We start from the raw sequence: 22,458 nt of genomic DNA, 5'->3' as shown, positions 1-22,458 counted from the left end.
TTTAATTTTTATTGTATGGTAATGGACAAATTAAAAATTTTATGCAAGTGTACAAATAGGTAAATACATCACCAATCAGCTATATTTAGTATTTACATGAATTATTCTACACAGATTAAGTATTTAATTGATCAAGAGTTGACTTTCACTTCAGTCTATCGCTAAAAAAAATAAATTTAATAACACGAAAATAAACAACAAAATTTATTAGTAACAATAAATTTGTATTAGCTATGAAAAAAATAACAATAAATTAGCAATGAACATTATATATAACTTCATTTTTTTAAAGTAATAGTATGAATTGTCTCCTAATATGCGATTGGAAAGGCCTATTTCCTTTAATCTCGTTGCCACATATATGCACTTTTGTGATAATGGCCTTGAGCCCTTTTCATTCCAAATAAGATAGATATATATATTTGATACATACATCCAACCCAATATTCTGTGAGTGATCCATTTCTATAGATTCTATTTGATTTCCATTGCAGTTTGTCCTCCTAGCTTCTCATATGTCTAGATACTCTCTTCTGCATCAAGAAATAACTTTATATTTCGATAAAATAATAATACTCTACAAGAAAAATGAATAGTTTTATCGAATTTGTATACACATTATATAACTAGTCTATTTATTTGACGTTTATAAAACTATATTACTTATGTAGAACAATTATAAAGTTATATTTTGTTAATTATTAACTAACACTATAAATTTAACATAGGGCAACTTTCACATATAGCAAATAAAAATTTCATATTTGTATGCTATAGCAAAGTTTGCATAATTGCGCTCCATAACAAACATAGAAACTGTATAATTCGCTATACATATACATTTGAAACAAATTGTATAAAACGAAGTGTATAAAACAAGAAAGAGAAAGACACTTGGGCAGAGAACTGTATAAAAACGAATTGTATTATTATAAGTATATACAACGATTATATACAATTTGAATTGTATAAGAGACTTGACAAGGAATATACAATTGAATCGAATTGTATAAAACGAGAAAGAGAGAAATTAGATACAATTTGAAAATTGTATAAAATGAGAAAGAGAAAAATGCAAAAGAAACTGGACAGAGGAGTATTTTTATTGTATAATTATAAGTGTACAGGACAAAAATATATGTATTTGCATTTGTATATACAATTTTCTCACGCTTTATACAAACAAAAAACGCAATTTATACATTCCGCTTCTGTTTGTATAAGTGAGAAAGGCGAGGGTGGCGAGCGAGATTTGAGAGAGTGGCAAGCGAGATCTAGAAGAGGGGAGAGAAGGAAACAAAAATATATGTATTTATACAATTTTCTCTGTTTTATACAATTTGAAACAATTTTTATACATTTGTGTTTGTATAAAAAGTGAAGAAGCGAGCGAGAGATTGGAGGAGAGTGGATAGCAAGATATTTAGAAAAGAGGCGCCTGACAATTTTTTGCAAACGTTTGCTATGAATCACAATTAAATCAAATCCTAACTACTTCATTTATTTTAAATTATTAGTTTGCTATTATATACAATGTTCCCTTTTAACATATCCCATACAATCAGGTGGTTGAAGGATTTAATAATTATGTTAAATTTGTGATATTTTCACAAGAAAAATGATTACAGGTATATACTAATTTAATTAATTAGCTGGCGAAGAAATGTGCTTGTTGTTTCACTCACCAAAAACACGTTCACTACTCCATTAAAATCTCTGCTCAAGAATTGAAGTTCTCCTCTTCTACTGGACGCCGGCGCAAATTCCAGAACGTGTAGCTATCGACGAATTCGTCTCATCTGGAATACAAGAGTAGCACTGCCGGAATCAGTTATGAAGCTCCGGTATGCAATGGTGTGCTCGTCGAATCAGAATCGGAGCATGGAGTCACATTGTCTACTGAAAAGGGAGGGCTTTGATGTGGCCTCATATGGCACTGGGCAACATGTAAAGCTTCCTGGTCCTTCTATTAGGGAACCAAATGTTTACGACTTCGGCACTCCTTATAAGCAGATGTTCGATGACCTCCGCCGCAAAGACGTCGAACTGTAAGCCAAAATGCATTTATGCCTTTTCTAATTATCGTCTCCTTTTGCTAATTCCTTGAACTCTCTGTGTTTAAAATTTCGTGTGTCGCTCAATTCAGTTACCATTAAATAACCCTAATATGTGTAGTGTCTGTTATTTGCGCTGCACGAAGTGAATTTAAGGATTTTCCATCTGCTAGGATTTGGATGATCTTCTTGAAGCTTTTGGATGCCTAATATCCTGTTCTAGTTTCCTTACCTTAATGGACAATTAGCATAATAAAATCGGAGGAGTTAATGTAAGGGTATTCATATAAGTATAAATTTTACAAGAACTTCTCGTTTGGTTAGACACCAATGGAGGTTTCTTTAGGGAAAATGTGTCTCATTATTTCAAATGAGACAGGGGGTCTGTAACAGGATTTCTATGTGTATTTGGAGTTATTTTATTCTTGCGGATAAATTTTAGCACTTGTTTAGTTTTTGACTTCTGAATACAGGTAAAGTTGCATATTTTGGAATACGAAATTCTCAAATGTTCCACGCCATGATAATGTGGTGTGTTCCTTTTCAGGACAAAAGTCACAACCTCCACCGTGTTTCTATACTTTGAGATGGCTATTATACCTAGAATTGTTGGCAAATATTGCTTTATTTTCAGAATCCTCTTGATTTAATTCAAATTAGGGTTGAGCCTCAGTTTCAATTTCCAGGTACAAACGAAATGGAATACTGCCTATGCTGAAAAGGAACTTGGGTGTAAAGCTTGCACCTCAACGTTGGCAGGATAATGCTGCTGATGGTCCCTTTGATGTTGTAATTACATTTGAAGAAAAAGTTTTTGATTTGGTGCTTGAAGGTTGGTAATACTCATTTTGCATTTATGTTTTGTTTGAAAATGATGGATCGAGAATTCTACTAAATGTGTCTACTTAAGTGAGCTCTTTCTATCAGGTGAGATTTTTTTTCCGCATTAGCAAGGTCAAGAAAAAAGATTAATATTATGCCTTGAGTCAGACTTATTTTATTACATCTCTGACCTTCATCGTAGAAGAATGTGAACTTTTTTCTTTTTGATTATTAATGTAATATTTTATTAATGTTTGCATTGGGCCAATGCCACAAGAGATGAACACAAAATCTGCAATTCCCTCAATTCAAAGAGCGTGAACTTTACTTGACTTCTTACCATTATATAGCATCCCATTTTGATACTAGCTGATAGATAGAAATGCAGCATCTGAGGAATAATTCTTAATGCTCAGAACAACCTTTGAATAGACACATACAGTATGAGGCAAAGCTGTCAAATGATATCTCTGCGATTGCAAGGATTACTTAGTTGTAAATTTGGGGTGAGGAAAATTTCAAATGGTTATCTTTTGCAGAGGTATTCCTGGCTTGCTTTTGGCAGGGAAAAAAAAGAAAAAGAAAAAAATGTAGCAGCCTAAGACACTAGTTTACTATCTATTTCCGAGTAAAACCTCGATATAGAAAAATGATGGTGGTAGGAGAGTAAGGAAAGAAGTTGGAGCTGCAAGAGAGTTCAGGGGCCAGGGTCTCCCTGGGAAATGACTGATGTATTTTAATCTCAAGGAGTTGCTATATGAAGTGATTTTGCCAATGGTAGATGTAGTACTCTTACTATGTTTGCTCATCTTGGAAAAGTTTGTCGCTTTGTCCCAAATAATTCATATTTCTTGACCAGGAAAGATGCAAGCTAGGATGTATTACAAATTCTTATTTCACTATGCGTAGCTGGAATACTTCATTTCTAGAGTTTCTTAATGTTGGATAGTCTGTGATTAGATGAGAAATTACAGTGTTATTATCTTGACATGCTTCTTCCTTTTTTTCTCTGTGTGTGTTTCTTTTTTCTTCTTCTCCTTCTGGTTATTATGTGGAGCAGCTAGTAAAGCTTATCCTAGGAGATGCTATATTTTCTCTTAAATATATTGATGGATGTTTATAACAAGAGAAAAAAGGGTTCCATGTAATATTCGTGGACCTAGAGGAAGCATATGATGAAGTGTCAAGAAAGATCTTTTTGATAGGTGCATGAGAAGAAATTATTACTTTTATAAATGCCTTCAAATAGTATATGCAAGAGAATAGTTATAAGTGTGAGAAGAATAGAGAGAGATACAGAGGAGTTTCCGATAATGGTGGGTTACATTAGAGACCTACCTTGAATTCAGTACTTCTTGACCATAACTATAGATGTGCTAACCAATAGGCAATAAAATATCAAATGAGGTTCTATCATCCATGGTTCATGGTGTTTGCAGATGATATTGTGTTATCAACAAAACTAGTGAGTGTGTCAATACTAAGTTTGAAGAGTGCAGAAGTCTTCTAGAGAAAGGTTTAGGATAATTAGAAATTAAATTAAATATACTAACTAGAAGTTTAGCTCTCATCAGGTCTTTATCCAAAAAAAAAAAAAGAGTAAGATCTTATGAAGAGAGTGAAGGTAAAATGAGATTAGATGGGATTGTGGTGTCTAAATGCGGATGTTTCAAATATCTAGGTTAAGTCTCCCAAGAGAATGAGTAACAGATAAAAATAACACAGAAGGGCTGGAACATAGAAGTTCTGTGGTAGAGCAATGCAATAAGTAGTTCCAATCAAAGAGAAAGAGTGGTTGCGGGACCAATATTATTAAAAGAACGGGCATGAGGCTATGCTCTCCTTTGTCTCGCAATAGTATTTCAATGAAATATGTCAAATAAAAAGCAATAGAGTGATATAAAAGACTCATATTGCCAACTCCCGGCTAGTTTTGGATTGAGAATAGTTGATTGATTGATGATAAAATGAGCCTATGTTCTGTTGTGCTGTTCCAGGATCTGTGGTACTGTTTCTGCTTAAATTTTATTATATGAATCAATGTTCCTCACTACCTAAGTGCTTGTGCAGATTTTCATTCTATACTTCTAAACAGATTTTTTATTCTATATGTGCTAAAATTGAATCTAAGATCTCATTTGTCCTTGTTTGCGATATTTCTTTTTGTCATTCGGAGCTAGTTGGGAAATTTGGTTGTTCTCGTGACACATCTTGCTGAATCATGGTATAGCAAAATGTCTGTCTGTCTCATTAAAAACAAGATCTTCATAGAGATTCTTGTACCAAATCCATCCAATATATTCCTTAAGAGCTTCCTAGAATTGTTCTCATTCTGTTTTGTGGTAGGTACACCCATCTTGTAATTCTATGACAGTGAAAAGCTGTCTACATTGGCAAGAGCTCCTATAATCATGGATTTTATCTCACTTGAAGTTAAAAGTTTGCATCTCATGCATTCTACTGCCGAATAATTTGAAAATTGGTTGCTTACATTTTTTTGAGTGTTTCTTTTTCATGCATTTGTGGATATCAAGCATAGTTGTTTTAACCATGTTTTGATAACGCAGATCTTCATAACAGAAACCAAGTTCTCTTGAAGCCGGTTCTTGTTATCAATTTAGAAGTTAAAGATAACCATGAGGAGGCAGCAATTGGAGGCCGTCTTGCTTTGATTTTGTGTCAGGAAGTATGTGGTTTGTGGATCTTCAAATTATCACAAAATTTAATTTTGCTTTGTCTCTCACTAATAGTGTAAGTTTTCACTGCAGCTTGATGCGACTGAAAATTGGGAGGATACAATTGATGATATCATCAATAATTTTGAGAAACAGCACAGACGGAAGCTCCTGTACAGTATCTCCTTCTACTGAAAGGATGGCAATCTTAGAATATTGATGGAACTATCAGTTTGTTCTGTATCCAATTTGTCTGCCTGGTATGCTGGGAACGCATTGTCTTTTTACGTATAACCTTCCCAGTTATGGCAAGTGACAAAAAGATTGCTTCAAAAGCCTTTGGTGGCTCGGATTATTTTCGCAGTGTTCCTTCTTCTTCGTTCTCATAAAGCATAGAAAAGTAATGTAACTTAATATCATTTTCCTCATAATTCTGTTTAACTTTAAGTCAGCATCTTGGATCGTAGAGCAAATTAACAAGACCACCACTTAAATTCATATGTTGTCCCAACTGGTGTTAATTTCAATCATTTGTTATAATTTGTAACCAAACTGACTTTGTTATGAGTTTTAGGGTCGAATACACAAGGAGTGGTGTCGTCTTCTGCCATTTTTTATTATAAATACAAGAACTGATGTCCTGTCGCATGATTAAATAAATGTTAAATCCACTTATAAGATTCGAGAACTTGCCCTCATTTATAATTCAGACAAGGGTGGAGCTTGCCCTCATTTATATTCGTATGTATTCCTTCCGTCGGATATTATTTGTCATGGTTTCTACTTTTAGAGTTAAACTATAAAAATTTTAACTAATATTTTAAGATGTATTTTTTCATCATATTAATATCCAAAAAACTGCACTTTATAGTACTTTTTATATAGTTTTAAAATATCTAATTTTTTTGTTTAAAATATCGAATTAATGTGATTTAACTTAACTTTGAAAATTTATCAAATTGACTTTCGAAAAGCGCAACATGCTGAAATATTTTGGAGCCATACGGTATCCAGGTTTAGCTCTTGGAGAGCATTTTAACATAAATATACCATTGCTAACATATATGTGTTGTTAATTTTATTAAGAATATTTTTATATTTTGCTTAGTTTTTTAATATCTTATATTATCATTTTTTCTTAAATATTTGCTCTTCAAAGTTTGGACATCTCTGAAATTTTGAATACAGACGAGGGCCTTACAAGTAGAACAAACTTTTTGTAGTTTTTAGTGGAAATCCCCTCCCTCCTCTATAAAGAGTTGAAAATATCAAATTGGGTTTGTAAAAGAAAGGAAAGTATGTGGACGCATAAGCAACCCAGTCTACGACATGTCATATTCATAATCAAAGACAGTATATACAAGGATACCAACTATACATAATATTTTTATTTAAAGTGGAACTTTTTAAAACTAATTTAGATTAGTCGGTGTTCAGTTGGTAAACTATAAAAAGAGGGTGTGTTAATTAGAAGAGTCTTTACTGTTTTTGCAGAGAGGATGTAGGCGGCTTTTAATAACTTTAATATTGCTTTTAATTTTCAAAACAAACGCCCACCTGGCCACCGTCCTTAGTTTCTTCCTTTCCCAGTTCATCCCTTTTCTCCCACTTAATTGTTCATTTTCAGTTACGTGCACCCTAAATCAAACCTAACCAAATTTGCCAAACCAAATATGTCGCCATTTCATACTCTTCGAATACCTTCTTCTACCTACTGAATTCCCAAATGACTGAGCCATACGCTGACTCCGATTCCGACGCCTGGCAAGATCTTCTCCGGAGAATGTTGCCGGCAGGAGCTCCGTTGCCGGACGATGAACAACTCGACTACTCCATCGCCGTGGAGTATAAAGGTCCTCCCTTAGATTTTCCTGTTCCTGTAGTTGATCCACTCTCTTCCAAAACTACCCTCCAAAAACCTCCCAAATACCGTAAGGTACCGTCTGTTCATTCCAAGTTTGCTCTGCGCATGACAAAAAACAGTAGTGGAAGCGGAAGTGGAAGTTCGAGTTCGGCTTCAAGGCTACGCAACAATTCCAGCTCGGAATTCGAAAGTAAAATCCAGACGGATCAGTCTCTTTCGGACTTGAACAATAGTGGTAATGTTCTGACTTCTGATATTGATGAAAATGTTGAGAATGATTATGAACATGATGATGATCAATATAATACTGTTGCTAGAAATGAGTATAATTCACCACCGTCTGATTATGTTGATGGTAAATCATTGCCAGTAGAGGAGAAAGATGGGAAAAATGATACTCTAGGGGCTAAGGTTAGGGTTCGGGTCTGTAGTAGGTGTGGGAAGAAGAGTAGGTTAAGGGAGAGAGAGTTTTGCATTGTGTGTGGGGCTAGGTACTGTAGGAACTGTTTGCTAAAGGCTATGGGTTCAATGCCAGAGGGTAGGAAATGTGTGGGATGCATTGGAGAGACTATAGATGAGGCTAACAGAGAGAAATTGGGTAAGTGTTCGCGTTTGCTGGCGAAAGTCTGCAGTCCATTGGAAGTCAAGCAGATAATGAAGGCTGAGAGTGAGTGCTTGGCGAACCAAATTCAACCTGAGCAGGTTTGGGTCAACGGAAGGCCATTGCGCGAGGAAGAATTGGTAGAGTTGCTCGGCTGTGCAATGCCACCACAGAATTTGAGACCTGGAAAGTATTGGTATGACAAGGATTCAGGGCTTTGGGGAAAGGTGAGAACTGAGCAGTTTTTATTGTCCTTTTGAATTTGTGGAATCTGTTGGTATTTCATTTTACATGTTTTCTTATTGTAGGAGGGAGAGAAGCCAGATAGGATAATAAGTTCAAAACTGAATGTGGGTGGTAAGCTTCAGATTGATGCTAGTAAAGGAAACACAAAAGTGTTCATCAATGGCCGGGAGATCACAAAGGTTGAGTTCAGGGTTCTGAAGGTAAAGTAAATTGGAATATTGGATTATTCAGAATTTTCTGATGTGTGTTCACTCCATTTGCGCATGTGATTAGATATTCAGTGCTATGTAAGTGTATGTTAAGAAATACTCTCTGAAGTTAGTCCATTGCCCATTGGATCACTCTATCATGGATTTCATGTTTTTAGCTTTAGTCTATTTTCCTTGTTGATTAAAGATTCTGAAATTAATCCAGTTTGACAGCATTTTCTTATATAAAAAGAAGAGATTCTGAAATTGAGTGTTCACCAGATCTTATTGTTGTTCCTATAGTTTGTAGAAGTTTCTAAATTTATTTAAGTTATCACTTGAGTATTTTTTTTAGGCGTGAAGCTTGGCATATGATTATTAGAATCAAACTTTGCTGGTCACCAACTTTGATCATTCTGACGCATGTAAGAACTATTGGTGTATTGCGCAGAAGAGTTATGTACTTTTTTGTAGAGTGTTGTTGTTGAAGGAAGGTTTAAGACTGTGTCATGTAATGGACCAACGTGAAACATGAAAGCTGCAAGCCTGTAACTTTAAGTGATGCAGTTGAAGTAGCATCTTTTTAGTTGTCGCAGAAAGGGAGAGAGGCTGGAAGAATTTGAACCCATTTTAGCCTTGTCCTCCACTTGAGTAATAATGATAGTACTAATTAATTTTTCTCAAACAAATATTTTCCCATACAGCGCCCCTGAATTAGAGGTTTCAAGATGTTCAATACTGGATTACTGGGTTCACATTGCATTCTCTAAATCAACTGCGATAAAATTTATAGAGATGGTGATGTCTTATAAGAATGGAAAGCCTATCTACCTATGCTGAAATCTTTCCTCTTTTTCCAGTTAGCCAAGGTTCAGTGTCAACGAGGTACTCACTTTTGGGTATACGAGGATGGATCCTACGAGGAAGAAGGTCAAAATAACATTAGAGGAAACATATGGGGAAAGGTTCTCTCGTAATCCTTCTAAGCAAAATTCTCTAATTGAGTGCAATTATGATCTTTTAGAATATTTTATGTTTACATTTTAATTAATTATGGCTATATTTTTCGTTAGGCAGGCATCTACTCGTTTCATTTGTTCATTGTTTTCATTGCCTGTTCCACCTGCAAATATTCACGGGCCAAAAGAAGATGCAACTGCCTTTTCAGGTGGGTCTATACCTGAGTATTTGGAGCATGGTAGAGTACAGAAACTTTTGTTGTTTGGGTTGGAAGGATCCGGGACAAGCACCATTTTTAAGCAGGTCTGCATACATAAATTATATGTCTTTGATTATTAACATAAGTTGGTAGGAAATTCCTTCATAATAAGAAGCTTGTATTTTGGATGATGCTCTTTAACAGAGGATTCATTATTCTTGTTCCTTCTTTTTGAAGGAAAATTAGTACTTTTGATCATATTACAAGTTACAAGTTGGTAATTGCATTTATCTTCATTCCTGTCATAAAGTTTTTGAGACTAAAAATTTGTTGAATATACACACTGAAACTGACTTTTTTCCTTTCAATCCGAAATTCAAACTAAAATCGCCTTACTTCATACTTGGTAAATTGCACTCTAATTGATTTTTTTTTTAGTTCTCTTCTTAACGGTTCATATCTTGGTGGATCATCTGGAGTACTAACTTTGGACATTTTCACTCTTGTGGAACACAGACCAATTTAATGGTTTATATTAAGTTGCTTCTATCATTTCCTGCATAACTGACATGTTCGAACCTTGAAATTGCATATTTGCTACTGTTACAAAACCTTGTATTTTTTTCCATGGTGATTTCTTAATCAACTGTATCCTCCACTTCTTTCAATATAACAGGTGAAGTTTATGTCTAAAAGCAAATTCACAGTTGATGAGGTACAGAATATCAAGCTTACCATTCAAAGAAACATCTATAGATACCTTAGTGTCTTGCTCGAGGGGCGAGAGCACTTTGAGGAGGAGGCGTTGATGGATAAGGGAGCTTCTGATTTGGAGAGAGAAAATCTTTCACCAGGTATCTAGACTCTCCTTGATTGCTGAACCTCACCCAACTTGAGTTGAACCCCCCATGCTGGATTCTTGTAATCCTGGTTTATTTTTTGAATTGACAAAAATAAAGTCCTGCAAGACGTAGCTACTTTTGATAAATAAGGAAGCAAATTAGTAAATGCATTTTGTTAGAAATGACAAGTAGAAGAAGGGCACATGCAGATATATATTTTTCCTGCAACTACAGGTGTATGCTTATACTGAGAAAAATTATGTTCTTTTATTTTTTTCTGATTTGACTGTGTAATATACACGTGGGGAAGACTAGGTTTGACATTACTATAGATTATACACAGTTTCACTGGCCCCCTCTGTCTATATATAGAATACTCACATGTGTGTATTTACATATCTTTCCGAGTTGATTGAGCTGTTTATAAGCACAACGATGTCCTCTCGTTGATGGCTCTATATTTCACGTGGGCAATATCTTAATGTTTTACTGTTGTCGGGCAATAAGGGATACGAGACTTTAGTCGATGTCCAGTTATGGTGGGAAGGGCTGGGAAGTGCCAAAGAAGGAGAGAGCAGGCAGCAGTGGTGAAGCTGTTTTTACGATGTTAATCTGTATTTACTTGAATGATGCTATAGATCTTCATCGAAGTGTTTTTTTAAAATAATTGAAGAAAAGCGGTGATACTGTAAAGTTAATTCAGGTGAAACAGGAACTAATGGGAGCAAGCGCTCCATCTACTCAATCAATCAAAGAGTAAAGCATTTTTCTGATTGGTTACTGGAAATCATCGCTATGGGAGATTTGGATGCTTTCTTTCCTGCTGCTACACGTGAATATGCACCAGTTGTAGATGAGATCTGGAGAGACCCTGCCATTCAGGAAACATACAGGAGAAGGGGTGAACTGCATTTTCTTCCTGATACTGCTAACTATTTCCTGGATCAGGTATACCTTGTTTATACTATGATTTAACTTTGTCTTTCTGTAAAATGGAATCTGCAACTACTGAATAACATTTGGTTTGGGGGTGGCAAGACGATACTTGACATGGACATGGAGTAAGGTCTTAAATATATGTGAAATGCATTTGGATGAAAATGAGTGAACATTTTAAAAATATTTGTAAGCATGTAAAGAAATACACGTTCGAATATATGATGTAAATGAATCATTTGGTATGATGAAGGTAATCGAAGAGTAATCAAATAGAAGTAGTTCGTGCTAAATCAAGTTACAAAGCATAAATCAAAGAAATCAATATGTGATACACAATGCTTGGGTTGATGCTTTTATTACTTGATTTTATTTTGACGAATGGAAGCTTATAATGCATGGTTTTCGACTGTTAATAGCATCAGGAGTTTACCTAATATTTTTAATTTATTATTTACTTACCAAACAAAATTGACATTTATTATAGCTTTCACTATTTTTATCATGTCAAAAAAAGTTAAAACTGACCCTTCACAAGAAGGTCGAGACGTCACCATTTAATAATAAGGTTAATATTTCCTGACTTGATAGAGTCAATGTTGCCAGCAAAAACACTTTCAGTAAACTGGTCGTGTCAATTTCATGGTTTTTACTACCCATTGTTTAAGTCAAAAGATGTTGTTTACTTTGTTTTAAGCATAAACACTGAATCACAGTGATAATGGGCTAAGCAACTTCGAGTCATCATCAAAGAACGTATTACATATCTATAAAGGCTACTTAGGTTTGAAATAATTGTTGAAGTACATTTCTTTGGAGGTTTTCTTCCAATCTAATGTGCTTACAATGTTCTCATTGTAAATTTCTTTTTGTTTCTGTAATTGCTTGCTAGATGTTGCTAACTTTTTATATTCATCTTTGATAATGCTTTTCTTGAATTTTAGCTTTGTCTCTGCTAGTCAATTGTCATCTTACTTTTGCCAGGCCCTCGAGATATCTAGCAATGAGTATGAACCTTCAGAAAAAGACATTTTATATGCTGAAGGGGTGACTCCTAGCAATGGACTTGCTTCTCTTGAATTCTCATTTGATGATCACAGCCCCATGTCTGAGATCTACGGCGAGGACTTAGAAGGCCAGCCTTCTTGGACCAAGTAACTCTTTTTGCATGGCTAATATCGGTTTGATATAATTCAACTTGTACTCATCGCCCCTGAATAACCATTTGCTTCTTCTGTTCGTCTTCCTTTAGGTATCAATTGATCCGTATCAGCTCCAAGGGAGTCCATGATAGTGGCAAATGGCTTGAAATGTTTGAAGATGTCAAAGTTGTAGTCTTTTGTGTGGCCTTGAGCGACTATGACCTGGAGTGGACCCGAGGTGATGGCACCACAGAAAATAAAATGTTGGCAAGCAGAGATGTATTTGAGAGTTTAGTTAGACATAGTAGTTTCGAGGATGCTTCCTTCGTGCTTCTCCTAAATAAATATGATAGCTTTGAGGATAAAATCAACCAAGTTCCTTTGACAGTGTGTGATTGGTTTCATGACTTCAGACCTTTCAGACATCGACAAAATAATCAAGCCCTGGCAAATCAAGCATATTATTATGTTGCTGTTATGTTCAAACAGCTCTATGCTTCCATCACAGGCAAAAAACTTTTTGTCTGGCCGACCAGGGCACTTGAACGTACATCTGTCGATGAAACATTTAGGTATATACGGGAAGTTCTAATGTGGGAGGAAGAGAAGAAAAGGATGTATTGCACGGCCGATGATGATTCTTACTCCAGTACAGAAACCGATTTTACTTCATGAGTGCAGCAAAAATGATCTTGGTTCCCCGTGTTGCAGGAGAAGAATGCGATGTCAGTTTGCCACTTGGTTTTGTCATAAAAATATGCAGCCTTGTGCTTTTCTAGTGGCTCCACAACATCATTCTGAACTTCGACTTACTGGAAGGAGGGAGTATAGCATTTCTTTTAACGATTGAGACAATCATTGATTTCATTTGAATAGATTTAGCAGATTCAATGAATTGTAATGGATGATGTGTTGATCCTTAGTTTCTCATAGCTTGTAAAAATGTAGAAAAGGTTTTGGACTCTCTTTTCTTGTAAATGTCTCAGCTATTTGAGTTATAAAATGAAGAGTGGTTTTCCCTTTGTGTTGGTTTGTATAGAGCAACATTTGCCCATTTTACAGTGTATCAATTACTAAAATCTATTTACAAGAATAACAGTGATTTGTGAATATTACAAATATAAAAGATATTATAATGATATAGCAGTGGCCAGTGTGGGATCACATTAGTTAATTGTAATCCCGAGTTTAATGCTGTAGCCAAAACGTCAATATATGCTGCAATCTACACCAAAAGTCCTGTGTCGAAAGAAAGAAAGAAAGAAGAGCCAACCTTCTCTCTCTTCAATAACCAAAAAATGCTGAATACATCAGAAAGAACTATCGCTCTAGTATTTTCTTTTTGTTTTGATGAAGAACTATCGCTCTAATATTGATTTTTGCCATTTTTTCCCACATGTAATTGCACTATTGAAAAAGGAGACAAAATTTATACTAATTATTTATAAACTATAAATATTTATTTCACTGTAAATATACTAGTATAAAGTATCTTATACCTAGTAGTTCTATCTATATAGCTTAGTGTTAAGGCGATCAGTTTTCTTGGTAACCTTGTACAGTTGTCCTAGTCCCAATCGTGGCATTAGTGAATGTAATTATACAAGAAACCTGAGAAGAAGAAAGTAGATAGTATAGAATGTATGTAGGTGACTGTGGTAACGACCACTTACATTTATGTTTTTTCGAATAAAAAAGAACCACACACAAAAATCTAACAAAAGCGTGCCATTAGATGGCGGTGTAGCAAAGCGAAACACAAGATTCATATAAAATTACAAAGTACTAAGGGAACCGTTTGAGCTATGCTACAACTAGATCTCAAATACTAGTGGAAGAGCTGCAGCCTAAAAAACCTACTCATCTTTGAGTCTCTTTTCCACCTCCTCAACGCTCTGAATTTCCTTGTAATACTTGCAGACACGATAGATACACCTACACACACATATAAACACTGTAATGAACTGAAAAATAGATTGCTTTGCATCAAGATATAAGGCCCTAAGGGATTAAGCATATGTACCAGTAGAGAAGGCATGCTGCTACACACAGAATAGCATTTCTTTGAGCCTTGTAGATCTGCATATAATTAGGGAAACTGAAGAAGTTATACAGCCAGAACATAATGGTAGATGCATTTTGTTGCGTCACTGAGCTGCTGTATCGTTTTGCATAAATAGGAAAGAAGATGAGGGGGGACAAGTGCAACTCATGCTTCATATGTGATGTCAGTACATTCAAGTTATTGGTGAAGGGGATACTTGAAATAATGTCTCTCAGATCCAATGTATGAGAGCAATAGGAAAAACCTAAAATGTCAATCCATAGGTTGTGGTTTCTCGTATTTCTACAACAACATAGCTAGTGTAATCCCATTAGTGGGTCTGGGGAGCATGGTGTGCATGCAGACGTAACCCCTACTTGTGACGGTAGAGAGGTTGTTTCCAAAAGACCCTCGGCTCAAGTAAAGCATTTCAAAGCAGGTTTGAAAAGAAAATACAGTAGTGAATGGTCTCTCATATATCTGAACTTGATATTTTGAAGGATCAGGTAGATTATATTGCTAAGACTGAACTCAATCTTTGGTTTCAGATCCGCTGAAGTAGATCTAATGCATTTGATCCATGGCTGTAGATAGATGAAATAAGAAGTGATGTTACAGCAATAAGTTTGCAAGCCTTTCACTGCTAATAGCAGTCATGAAATGATCTGTTTCCCACCATGATGCCCAACCCAACTCGGTATATTAACACAACTTCTTTTTGCTCAAAATTGGTATATATTTTTTTCCAACTCAAAGTGTATATAAACATTTAAATAAAAAACAACCATGTAAATTCATCCTTGGACAAACCATTTAGTTAATGTTTGTGTATGCCTCTTCTCAACAATAAGAAAATAGATGACTGGCAAAAAAAGGTGATGGTAAGCAGCACATTTATAAAAAGGCACAAAGTATTTCCTTGTTGGTGCAAACTCCCCTATTAAGAAGTAGGAAGGGAAAAATGAAAACAATAAAAGAAAAATGAAAAGAATCCGTTCAAACAAAATGTATTGACCTTTGAGTTAAAGGTTTCATTCTGCCTAGATGCATTTACACATAGATATCAAATCGATGAAATAATTTCACCACTTCCGTAAATTGGAAAAGGACAGAAACAAATTATGGTTTCTCCCCATATTTCCTTCAATTTGTCAGCAGATTACTGAAATTTCTACTTTTCAAAGCAATGAAAATTACTTCCCCAATTGGCTCATATTTTAATCATTACTTGATCATGCACGTGTTCCTCCTGTTTTTGTGTCACCGACTCACCATAGTTTTGCACTAGTAAAATCCCTAATAAGTTCATGCGAAAACCATGAAGAAGACACCCCTCAGTTACTTCCCTTCAGTGCCACTTATTACATAGATTAATGGGAGCTACCAAATAACCATTTTTACTTATTTATCTTAGTTTATCATATTGCCACTCTTTTTACTAATACAGACTCTTCAGTGTAGAAGTGTCAACGTGACGTATATTGGTATAGTAGAGTGGGATATGCATTGTATTTGGTTGAAGTAGTTTGGATGTTTCAACTTCTACCAACCATGCATTGCTAAGAAGTAGTAGTCGATTCCAATTTGAAGAAGAGCATTTTTGACGAGTCAATAAAGATAATAAATCCCTCCCTTGTTGTTCTCTTCTTTAAGTTCAAATCAGCAACTATCCTCCAACCTAAAAAGGTATTCTCCCTTTACATGATGACCACATAGTCAAATAACATGTATAACTTTTATTTTACTACTCATATCTTTATATCAAACTCCAACAATCTGTACATTCCTCTTTATAATAAATCTAAGGTCCTTTGAAAATTAGACACCTCAAAAGAACCATTGTCTGACTTACATATCATAGTCCAGGAAACATAGTTATCAAGAAAATGTCAGCATGATTCTATGTCTCTATCCAATTTCAGAAACCGTGAAACTTGGCGGGGGTGGACCTAGCCTATAAGGTATCAATTCACGTAAATACCTGTATTTGTATTAAGAAATCTATAAAAATTTACAAATATTAGACCGTGAATTCGATTATTATTATGTGTTAACTAGAGATCATTATAAGAACCCGTCAACTTCAAATCCTGGATCAAACTTGGCTGCATGGAGCCATGGACCACTCTATCGAAGAAAACTTAAGCACAAGGCTTGAAGGAAATAGAAAGGAGTGTAAAGCAACACACATTAATAACTTTATATATAAAAAAAAAAGCAACACACATCAATTAAAAAAAAAAGGATGGAAGAGCTAGATTACTCCATGGTGTAATCCCCTGAGGTTTCTTCAGTAAAAAAAAGAGTGCAAGGATCACATAAAATTCCTCAATTTCTAGGTCTCAAAATTAGAAAAACACAAATGCAATCAACTCGTTAATCAGCGCTAAATTACTATCTTCAAGACCTAATAATCACCAAGTCCAGTTTAATTATATACAACACAGTCAAAAAAAAAACGCGATAGAGAAAAGTTACCGATTTCTCGTAGCGGTCTCTCTCAGCGGCAGTGCAGATCTCACCGGTGCACATCAACCGATGCTCATTCTTCCAATATATATCTAATCAAAACAAAACACAAGATTACACACAAATTCCAATAGATAGATAAAAGAAAAAGCGTATTAATTAGTACCAAGGAGCTGAAAACCGGCGAACGGGATGATGAATAAAGAGGGCTGAAGAGTGAGTGAAATTAGGGAAACGAAACGAGATTTGATTGCTTTTGGAGATGGCAATGTCAGGAGAATTGCTATGGCAGCCTCTGCCGCTACAACATACGTCAGTATCATCCACTGTAACGCCATTTTTTCTGAATCTTTGTTGCTTCTGAAGATGATGTTCTTCTTATTATTATACAATTTTGGTGGTTTTGATTTCACATACAGCGGTATTCCCTTTCTTAATTGACAAGTTTGAAGAAGCCTCTTCTCAAATCTAATCAAGGCTTACTGGCTGAAATTACTAAAGTGTCCTCTATATGAAATAAGTATTCATGGGGAAATTTGTAATTTACGTGAAAGGTAGGCTAGACTTTAATCACCACGCCAAAAATAGTTGAATTTAATATTGGACCAGAATTTTTATCAAAGTAACCAATAATATATGAACATGTTAAAACAAATCAATATTTATGGGAAATAACAATTTGGTAAAAACATTATCAATAATCAGGTATATATTTAAAAAAATACTCTATTCTTACCATATTTCTTAAGAAATTATAAAAAAAAAATAACTTTATTATATTATTCTTTGAAAAATAATTATAATTAATGGCAAGAGTAAATTAAAAATTAAATATAAAATTATTCATAAATTTTATATAGTGTACAAATATTATTATATATCTATTTTTAGTATAATAGACAAGTATTCTTAGAGCGAACAAGGAAATACTTCCTCTTTAGGGAAAATAACAATTTATTAATTTATTTTTTCTAAATCAAATTTTTTTTATTAATACTTCTTTTTCATACTTCTAAATTAAGTAATTACATAATTATTTAAATTTAAAATATTATTAGTAAAATTAATTTAATTTAAATATAATTTTAATTAATTTTTCTCAAGAATCATGCCAAGACAAATTATAAAGGGACTAATAATCCTATCCCAGAAAAAATAGAAAAAGACAACCTTAATCTTCGTGCCACTTTTCTGAGTTCAGACTCAAAATAATTATTTTATAAATAGTTAATTCATAACCGTTATTATTTCATAAAATTAATTTATAAAATAATATATTATTTCTTTTTACTCCCGTGAGTTATTAACTTTAAAAACATATATTCACCAACTTAAAAGAGTTAAGTAAACAATTAATATTCATTGACTAAATTAATTAATTAAAATAAATTATCTCATATTTATTGATTGAAAACTTGAATTTCAAAAAAAATTAAATCAGGATACAAGGATAAAATTATATCAAAATCAAGTGCAAAAATGATGACATTTAAAATGAGACGGAGAGAGTAGTATATAATTTTATCTGGTGAGATCAAGAGAAATGTAGATCCAAATAATTGAAGCTAGAGTCCAGAATTTTTTTCAAAAGAAGATTGACTAAATGAGGTTTAATAGCCTGTAAATCATTTTCTTTTATAACAAGAGATATCCCAATTCCCGAGAGCCTCAAATGTAGCTAGAGGAGCAAAGGGGGTTCATTGCCAGAAAATCACACGCACAGAGTGAATAACGAAAATCTTGTCTCCACCACTACAACAAGGGACAACGATGCACAATTAGCCAGGAGTTAAGGCGAAGGGGCTAGTGGAATAGTGTTCGGCAGGTGGAAACTATAAGTCTACGATTATGAAGCGGATGAATTTGTTTGAAACTTTTACTCACTATATATGTAGCCTGTAGGGTGTCTCTAACTGAAGGCTTATTTTTGGTCATGTGAATGTCGCATTAAAGTAAGGGGTCTTATGTCACTACTCACTAGTAAAAAGTTCAATGATCATCTTTCTTCTTGACCCAGAAACTGAAGACTATCCAACCATCCTTGCCACACTGAAATTAAGTAAACCAGGTTAAAGAAATAGTCAAAGAACTTCATTCAATGCAGTTTGCATCACTACTACATCCAAATCAGTGAAAGAACCATGTAGGAATTTGACTTCCAAAAGTCAACAAATTGTTTTCTGTCTTTTGCTTCTCATTCATCTCCTCAACACCTCTATCTAATTGCATTAATAACAAGTTGCATCACAAACAAAATACCAACTAGTACTAATAGAGAAGAGAGGAGAAGAGAAGAGTACAACAGAGGAAGGTTGATGGGGAGGTTCAAGTTGACTAGTGATCCAACTCCAAGACTCAAGCATTTCAGTCATCCACATGAATTAGAGTTATGCATCCAACTCCAGAATAATCCCACACCTTGTTCAGGATGCAAACTCCCATCATCACCCCAAATGTACACATGCAAGCCTTGCAATTTTACCCTCCATTTGAGCTGTACTCAGTTCCCAAAGCTGATAAATCACCCTGCTCATCCAGACCACCCTCTGGCTCTCCTTCCGAGGTCTAAATACCCCCATGGCCTTTTCAATTGTGATGCTTGCAACCACCGCGGTGATGGATTCAGCTACCACTGCAGAGACTGCGAATATGATCTCCATGTGATCTGTGCATCAAAACCCCTCAAAATCACACATCAATTGCATCATTGCCAGCTGGAACTCACCTTCAAGAATCCTTATGCTGATGCCAAAGGTTTCTCTTGTGATGTATGCCAGAAGATTGGAGTTAAGCAGTGGCTTTATAGATGTGGCACTTGCGATTTTGATGTTCATTTGGATTGTTCAAATCCTACCCCAAATTCAGCAGTTCAAGGGTCAACTATCCTCCAGCACCACCATTCATTCCCTGGGGCAACAAGTTCACATAACCAGTTCCAGCAGCCTCCTATGGTGGAAAAAAAGAGGCCTAACCAGTTGTTGCAAAGTTCAAGTTCAGGTGCAATGGGAATCCAGCTCCCACAGACTCCCATGTTATCAGGACAAGCAATGCCAAATCAGTACACGCAGACCAGTCAGGGTGCAGCCCAAGCAAGGCCAAACCCATTACTCTATAGTACAAGTACAGGTTCAATCCCCCAGCACCAGTCCCTGCAACCACCTCTAATTCAAGGACTGGTGAGGCCAGATCAATACATACAGTCTCCTGGGACAAACAATGATATGATGAATGCTGCATTTCAAGGACTTGTGGAAGTTGCAGCTCAGCAGGTTGGTCAAACTATCATGCAGGGATTCGTAGGTGGTGGTAACAACAGTGATGGAAATGAAGGCTCTTCAATTCTGAGAAGCATTTTTGGTGACTCGTCGCAGAACTAAAACATTTCATACCTTTTCCATTTCAATCTTATTATCAGTTAATGTAAAATAGGCACAACTTAAGGTTAAAATAGTATCTTGTTAAGCTACCACCCTAATTTTCTTTTAGATGCTTAGAAATGCCATTATTATGCTATATCCCTTGTCATAATCATGAGCCATGAACTCACAATGCAATACTATCAAAAAAAAATTACATCTTGATAAATGCTTATGATTTAATACTTGATTATCGAGGTTTCTTGTTCAATATTGACAATCCAGTTGTGATTTTCAAAAACTTGGGCAAATCCAACAGATCCACTGCCTTCTCTTGGTGAGATGACCAAACCTACCATCTCCCAACGCCCAACTAAGCCGTTAGGAGTTGCAGTGGTTGAAAATTTGAATTTATTAAGAACAACATCATTAGATTCATGCATCTTCATGAAGCAGTTGTCAGTAAGCCAACAAACATCACAGCGTTCTGTAGTATATTAAATGGGTTCACACTATTCGGCGATTAGCATATGGATATCGGCATTAAAGAGAAGCATTGACACGGTATTAAATTTAGCCAATTCGTTTGCTAAATACTGGAGAACCAAATGAAGAGGAGAGGGAGCAAAGGATGTTCATTAGTAACTAATATGTTTGCATCCCACCTGGAGTGTCGTTCCAGGAAGTAGCAATACTACTAAAATAATATGGAGACTATCATTAAAACCCATAAGCATCTTATTCAATAATCCAAAAATAATGAAAAACATTATCTGCATACTAACCGACAACAGACAACAATGAAACTTACACCCGAAGTCCAGAACTACAAATCAAAATCAATATCTGGGAGCAATAGCGCTTGGGAAACAGGGTATATCCCCGTATTACAACAACAACAATGTACCAAGTGTAATCCCACAAGTGGGGCCTTGGGAGAGTAATGTGTACGCAGACCTTACCGTACCTTGGGAGGTAGAGAGGCTATTTCTGATAATTGAAAGAAGCATTTCCATCACCATCAAAACTAACCTCAAGCATGGCTCTATTTTGATACGCATTTAAATTATACAGCAGCCTAGTTTTAGATATAGGACTCAGTCTTTCAGAAAAAATTGACATTCCAATACCCTCTTTGGAATATACTGGATGGCTGTATCCTCAATTCTTAAAGAAAGCAACCTCTATCACTTAAAATATTAGTCTATTTCACCAACAATAACAACAGTTCTCTTTGATTCAGCCTTGTGGTTTGACTATATTGCTCATCTATTGAGAGGTAAAAGAAATTCACTCAATTGAGGGTTGACTACACTGTTCGTCTAAAATTCGACTATATTGTCTGGTAGCATGTAACTGAAAATTCAGGAAAAGAATCACGACATTAGCTACTCTATCAAATTCACACAATTTTAACTGGAAGGGAAATGGCACCATATAGAGGATTAAAATTACATGCCAAGAATAATCATCTTCAAAACAAACAGCCTTCCACCAAAAAAAAAAAAAAAGAATCACCTTCTACTATTTGACCTGAAAGGAGCACCAAATGAGAAAAGAAGAGAGATGAAAATATGGCATTTACCAATGAAAATGTGTTAACATCAGGCAGATTCCTTAGCCTCTTCAGCTGCCTCTTCCTCTCGCAACTTCTTCAAAGAAGGAGGTGGTCTAGGAACAATGCTTTTCTTCCATTTCCGATCAAGCTTCCTGGAAATCCTTTTGTTAATTCCTTCTTCCATCTCACGCTCCCGTTTAACAGTAAGCATTCGAGCAATCTAACATATTACGAAAGCCAGACCATCAGAAACAAAAGTAAATTAGATTAAGAAGTTAGACATGAGAAAAGGTAAGTGTAACTACCAAATCCAAGGCAATGGAAAATGAACATTGCTGAAAATTCAGGGAAGTAAAGCAACACAAGCATGGAATTGCTCATGGTAACATGTGACAGGTGAAAGATTAAGATTACAGTACTACCATATGTATTCAAGAACTTGAAGACCATCATTACTCATTTCAGACTCAGCTAATAATGCAACCCAGCCCCCCCCCCCCCC

At 35.2% G+C, this 22,458-nt stretch overlaps 5 protein-coding genes across 5 annotated transcripts in view; 3 read left to right on the top strand and 2 right to left on the bottom strand.

Annotated features, from left to right (window-relative positions):
• The first annotated feature begins 1,639 nt into the window (after positions 1–1,639).
• LOC107012679 (RNA polymerase II subunit A C-terminal domain phosphatase SSU72) lies at positions 1,640–6,153 on the top strand. The gene is made up of 4 exons (XM_015212586.2): positions 1,640–2,048; positions 2,741–2,886; positions 5,444–5,562; positions 5,645–6,153. Exons 1-4 carry the CDS (start codon positions 1,834–1,836, stop codon positions 5,744–5,746), a joined length of 582 nt encoding a protein of 193 aa, XP_015068072.1. The 5' UTR covers positions 1,640–1,833; the 3' UTR covers positions 5,747–6,153.
• Positions 6,154–7,002: 849 nt separating this feature from the next.
• Positions 7,003–13,553, top strand: LOC107014873 (extra-large guanine nucleotide-binding protein 3-like). Its single transcript, XM_015214982.2, has 8 exons — positions 7,003–8,243; positions 8,325–8,462; positions 9,311–9,415; positions 9,528–9,713; positions 10,286–10,463; positions 11,155–11,399; positions 12,372–12,541; positions 12,640–13,553. Exons 1-8 carry the CDS (start codon positions 7,278–7,280, stop codon positions 13,202–13,204), a joined length of 2,553 nt encoding a protein of 850 aa, XP_015070468.1. The 5' UTR covers positions 7,003–7,277; the 3' UTR covers positions 13,205–13,553.
• A 588-nt stretch (positions 13,554–14,141) lies between these two features.
• Positions 14,142–17,496, bottom strand: LOC107014494. The gene is made up of 4 exons (XM_015214421.2): positions 17,209–17,496; positions 17,052–17,134; positions 14,553–14,608; positions 14,142–14,464 (listed from the first exon to the last, which is right to left on the bottom strand). The coding sequence occupies exons 1-4, from the start codon at positions 17,378–17,380 to the stop codon at positions 14,386–14,388; spliced, it is 390 nt and encodes a 129-aa protein (XP_015069907.1). The 5' UTR covers positions 17,381–17,496; the 3' UTR covers positions 14,142–14,385.
• Positions 17,497–18,582: 1,086 nt separating this feature from the next.
• Positions 18,583–21,070, top strand: LOC107014491. The gene has a single exon (XM_015214419.2). It carries the CDS (start codon positions 19,358–19,360, stop codon positions 20,417–20,419), a length of 1,062 nt encoding a protein of 353 aa, XP_015069905.1. The 5' UTR covers positions 18,583–19,357; the 3' UTR covers positions 20,420–21,070.
• A 738-nt stretch (positions 21,071–21,808) lies between these two features.
• LOC107014493 (50S ribosomal protein L29, chloroplastic-like) overlaps positions 21,809–22,458 on the bottom strand; it is a 2,704-nt gene continuing 2,054 nt past the window's right edge. Inside the window, exon 2 of the mRNA XM_015214420.2 lies at positions 21,809–22,176. Within this exon, the coding sequence (XP_015069906.1) occupies positions 22,003–22,176 (174 nt within the window). The 3' untranslated portion in view covers positions 21,809–22,002. The remainder of the gene's footprint in view (positions 22,177–22,458) is intronic.

The sequence above is a fragment of the Solanum pennellii genome, chromosome 3, assembly GCF_001406875.1.
Source record: "Solanum pennellii chromosome 3, SPENNV200".
Classification (NCBI taxonomy): domain Eukaryota; kingdom Viridiplantae; phylum Streptophyta; class Magnoliopsida; order Solanales; family Solanaceae; genus Solanum; species Solanum pennellii.
This window is presented reverse-complemented; position numbering and strand designations above follow the sequence as displayed.

Excerpts from the sequence above, each read along its gene's own strand:
- LOC107014494 (XM_015214421.2), bottom strand. The coding sequence starts at position 17,380 with ATGGCGTTACAGTGGATGATACTGACGTATGTTGTAGCGGCAGAGGCT. Across the intron at positions 17,135-17,208 it reads CGCCGGTTTTCAGCTCCTTG|ATATATATTGGAAGAATGAG; the intron begins GTACTAATTAAT and ends TGTTTTGATTAG. Across the intron at positions 14,465-14,552 it reads GCAGCATGCCTTCTCTACTG|GTGTATCTATCGTGTCTGCA; the intron begins GTACATATGCTT and ends ATGTGTGTGTAG.
- LOC107012679 (XM_015212586.2), top strand. The coding sequence starts at position 1,834 with ATGAAGCTCCGGTATGCAATGGTGTGCTCGTCGAATCAGAATCGGAGC. Across the intron at positions 2,049-2,740 it reads CGCCGCAAAGACGTCGAACT|GTACAAACGAAATGGAATAC; the intron begins GTAAGCCAAAAT and ends TTCAATTTCCAG. Across the intron at positions 2,887-5,443 it reads TTTTGATTTGGTGCTTGAAG|ATCTTCATAACAGAAACCAA; the intron begins GTTGGTAATACT and ends TTGATAACGCAG.
- LOC107014873 (XM_015214982.2), top strand. The coding sequence starts at position 7,278 with ATGACTGAGCCATACGCTGACTCCGATTCCGACGCCTGGCAAGATCTT. Across the intron at positions 8,244-8,324 it reads ATTCAGGGCTTTGGGGAAAG|GAGGGAGAGAAGCCAGATAG; the intron begins GTGAGAACTGAG and ends TTCTTATTGTAG. Across the intron at positions 10,464-11,154 it reads GAGAGAAAATCTTTCACCAG|GTGAAACAGGAACTAATGGG; the intron begins GTATCTAGACTC and ends AAGTTAATTCAG.
- LOC107014491 (XM_015214419.2), top strand. The coding sequence starts at position 19,358 with ATGGGGAGGTTCAAGTTGACTAGTGATCCAACTCCAAGACTCAAGCAT.